Source organism: Nannochloropsis gaditana, assembly GCF_000240725.1.
Source record: "Nannochloropsis gaditana CCMP526 unplaced genomic scaffold scaffold1116, whole genome shotgun sequence".
In the NCBI taxonomy this organism is placed as follows: domain Eukaryota; class Eustigmatophyceae; order Eustigmatales; family Monodopsidaceae; genus Microchloropsis; species Microchloropsis gaditana.
In genome coordinates, this window is record NW_005802837.1 from 1 (window position 1) to 2,508 (window position 2,508).

Below are 2,508 nucleotides of genomic sequence, written 5' to 3' on the forward strand. Positions count from 1 at the left end.
CCGCCCCGCCCGTACCCGCCGCCACCCCCATCAAACCGCCCTCCCCCCCCACGTCCTCCATAGCCATAACCTCCTCCCTGGTTGCCGTAGCCGCCGCCCCCTCCGCCGTACGACGAGCCTCGGTAGTCCCCCATGGGACCCGACGGCGGCGTGTTTTGGGGGTAGGGCGGCATCTGCTGGTGGCGCTGATGCGCGCCCGACGTCGGGTGAATGGCCTCGCTGGGCTCGTGATTGTTCGCGCTACTGCTCTCGGAGTGGTCCATCCCCCCCGCTTTCACTTCCGTCAGGGAAGTCGGAGGTGTCTCGTCGTTCTCGGCTCCCGATTCTCCTCTCAGGGCCGGGGGAACATATTTTCCGCCTGTAGTAGGGAAGCAAGCATAGCGTGTATTTTAAGAGAAGTATGGGGCTCCTTATACGACTTGAAATGACGTTGCACGCTAACACCACATTCCTCCTTCATTCTCTTACCCCAGGCATTCATTTACATTTCTCCCTACTGGGTTCACCAGGCGTGTGTGTACACATAACTCCGCTGGTACGGGCTACAACCGGACACAAAAACAAAACCAACTTCTACTGAAAAATTCATGGACACACCTCAAAACCTTAATGAACGTCGCAAGGGAGCTTTCGGCCTCCCGCAAACACGAATGACGATGGCATGGGGGGGTGGGAAACATGAGGGGCTGGGTTAAAAAAACAACAGGACTCACCATGTTGCATGAGCAAGACTCGCACCAAATCTTGAGATTGTTTGTTCTGTGATGAGGTATGGATGGCGAGGATCTCGTCAGCACCGTGATGCCGCCGTTGCAAGTCACCCCTTCTCCCAGCCTATGCGGTCGCTCGTCAGCACACGCACAACAGGCGACGGGGATCGAGAGGACGGAGGCGCCGGAGGATGAATGGATATGAGGGGCGCGGACAAACGATGCGGCGGTTCAACACAGCAGACATACCCCTGCGTGCTGCATAAGAAGTGTCCGTGATGCATCTATGCACGCAATCGCACGCTAAGCGTACACGGATTACATGGCTCATACTAAGGGTCGTGACCGGACAGCGTGCGGCTATCATCGTCCACCTCCCTCCTACCCCAAATGTGTGATGTTTTAGGCACCCGACATCATCAGGGCTGTCCTCCTAGTAGGAATCCATCATCATTGGGCCGTCACCCCTACTAACATTGTCATTCATGAATAGCGGCCAACGTGTCGGAGAACAGTCATGATTCATTCGTAAGAATGCGCCCGCCTCAGGGGTGGGCCTGTCGGAGGCCTGCGGCGTACGACCTGCACCGCGCGCAAGCGCCGGCACCAAACGGGGGGGGTTGGAAGGTGGTTCTCCGGGTATGGTTCCCCTTCTCGAACCCCGCGGGCCGGGCCGTAACCTCTCCTCGTGGGGTTTGGGACGGTGCCCCAGGCGAAATTGCATTTATCGTATCAAAAAAACATTTTACAATCAGTTATCTGGACAGTAAATAATTTTATAGATAATGAAAATGAGTAAACTTGCTCGCTCCGTCGTTTTTCGCCTGGATTGCTTTCGAACAACCTGGCTTTCACCTTGCTGCCCTTCGGTCTTTTACATGTACTTTACCATAAATCTTTTTCTGTATTATATTTTCCTGCTTTTTCTTCACCGCGTGCGCTTCCTGCACCCTTTTTCTGATGTTAATATTTTGAACTACTCTACTATTTCTCTTAATCTTAGTCGTCTCACTTTTCCTTCACAACTACCAAATCCTCCGTTCGCTGCGCATCAAAGGACTGATGGCGGTCACTTAAGGACAAACCGCTGTCAGGAAAGAAGCGCTCGGTGTCGGCGGAGGAGGGGGACAGGGACAGGATTACGTGGACGAGGAAGCTCAGGACCGGCATGCTCTCTCTAATTTCTATCAACCCCCAAAACGAGACGAGAGGGCACTTCTCCTCCTGCACCGGCATCCCCTGTGCGTCGATGTACTGCTGCATCCAGAAGTGGCCATACGCGACCAAATCCTCCTTGAAGGTCTGCATCGCCACTTCTTCGGTGATGAACTTCTTGGGTACCGCAAAGTTATTAATGATCACCCCTTGAACGCATTTCAAATTCATTTATCAACTCTGTAAATCCTGTCACTCGAGGTCTCTTCTTCTCTGTTCCGACTTTGTTATCGAAGCTCTCTCCTTGCTGTCCCTCCCTCGTCTATATGTCCGTCTCTTCTTCTCTGTTCCGACTTTGTTATCGAAGCTCTCTCCTTGCTGTCCCTCCCTCTTCTATACGTCCGCTTGGAAATTCTTGACACGCTTTTTGCCTTGTTTTTACGGGACTTCAATGATTCTTTCCACGCTCATTCAGATTGTATCACCTTGCTTCACAGATAGGCGGCCCGTCGGGAACTAGTACTCGCTAAGCAGACAAGACTCCGCTACTTCGCATCCCCCGTATTTTATCGAGGCTGAAAAACAAGTCTAAATACATTGTACTATCAAGGATACGGAGACAGGAGAACTTGATGCACCGAAG

The 2,508-nt window shown here is 52.8% G+C and overlaps 1 protein-coding gene across 1 annotated transcript; it reads right to left on the reverse strand.

The window, feature by feature from the left end:
• Positions 1–17: 17 nt before the first annotated feature.
• On the reverse strand, positions 18–763 carry NGA_0691000 (uncharacterized protein; the record flags this gene model as incomplete). Its single annotated transcript, XM_005852526.1, has 2 exons — positions 714–763; positions 18–358 (listed from the first exon to the last, which is right to left on the reverse strand). Coding segments are annotated over exons 1-2 (351 nt in total), but the record flags the coding sequence as incomplete, so codon positions are not given.
• Between the last annotated feature and the right edge of the window lie 1,745 nt (positions 764–2,508).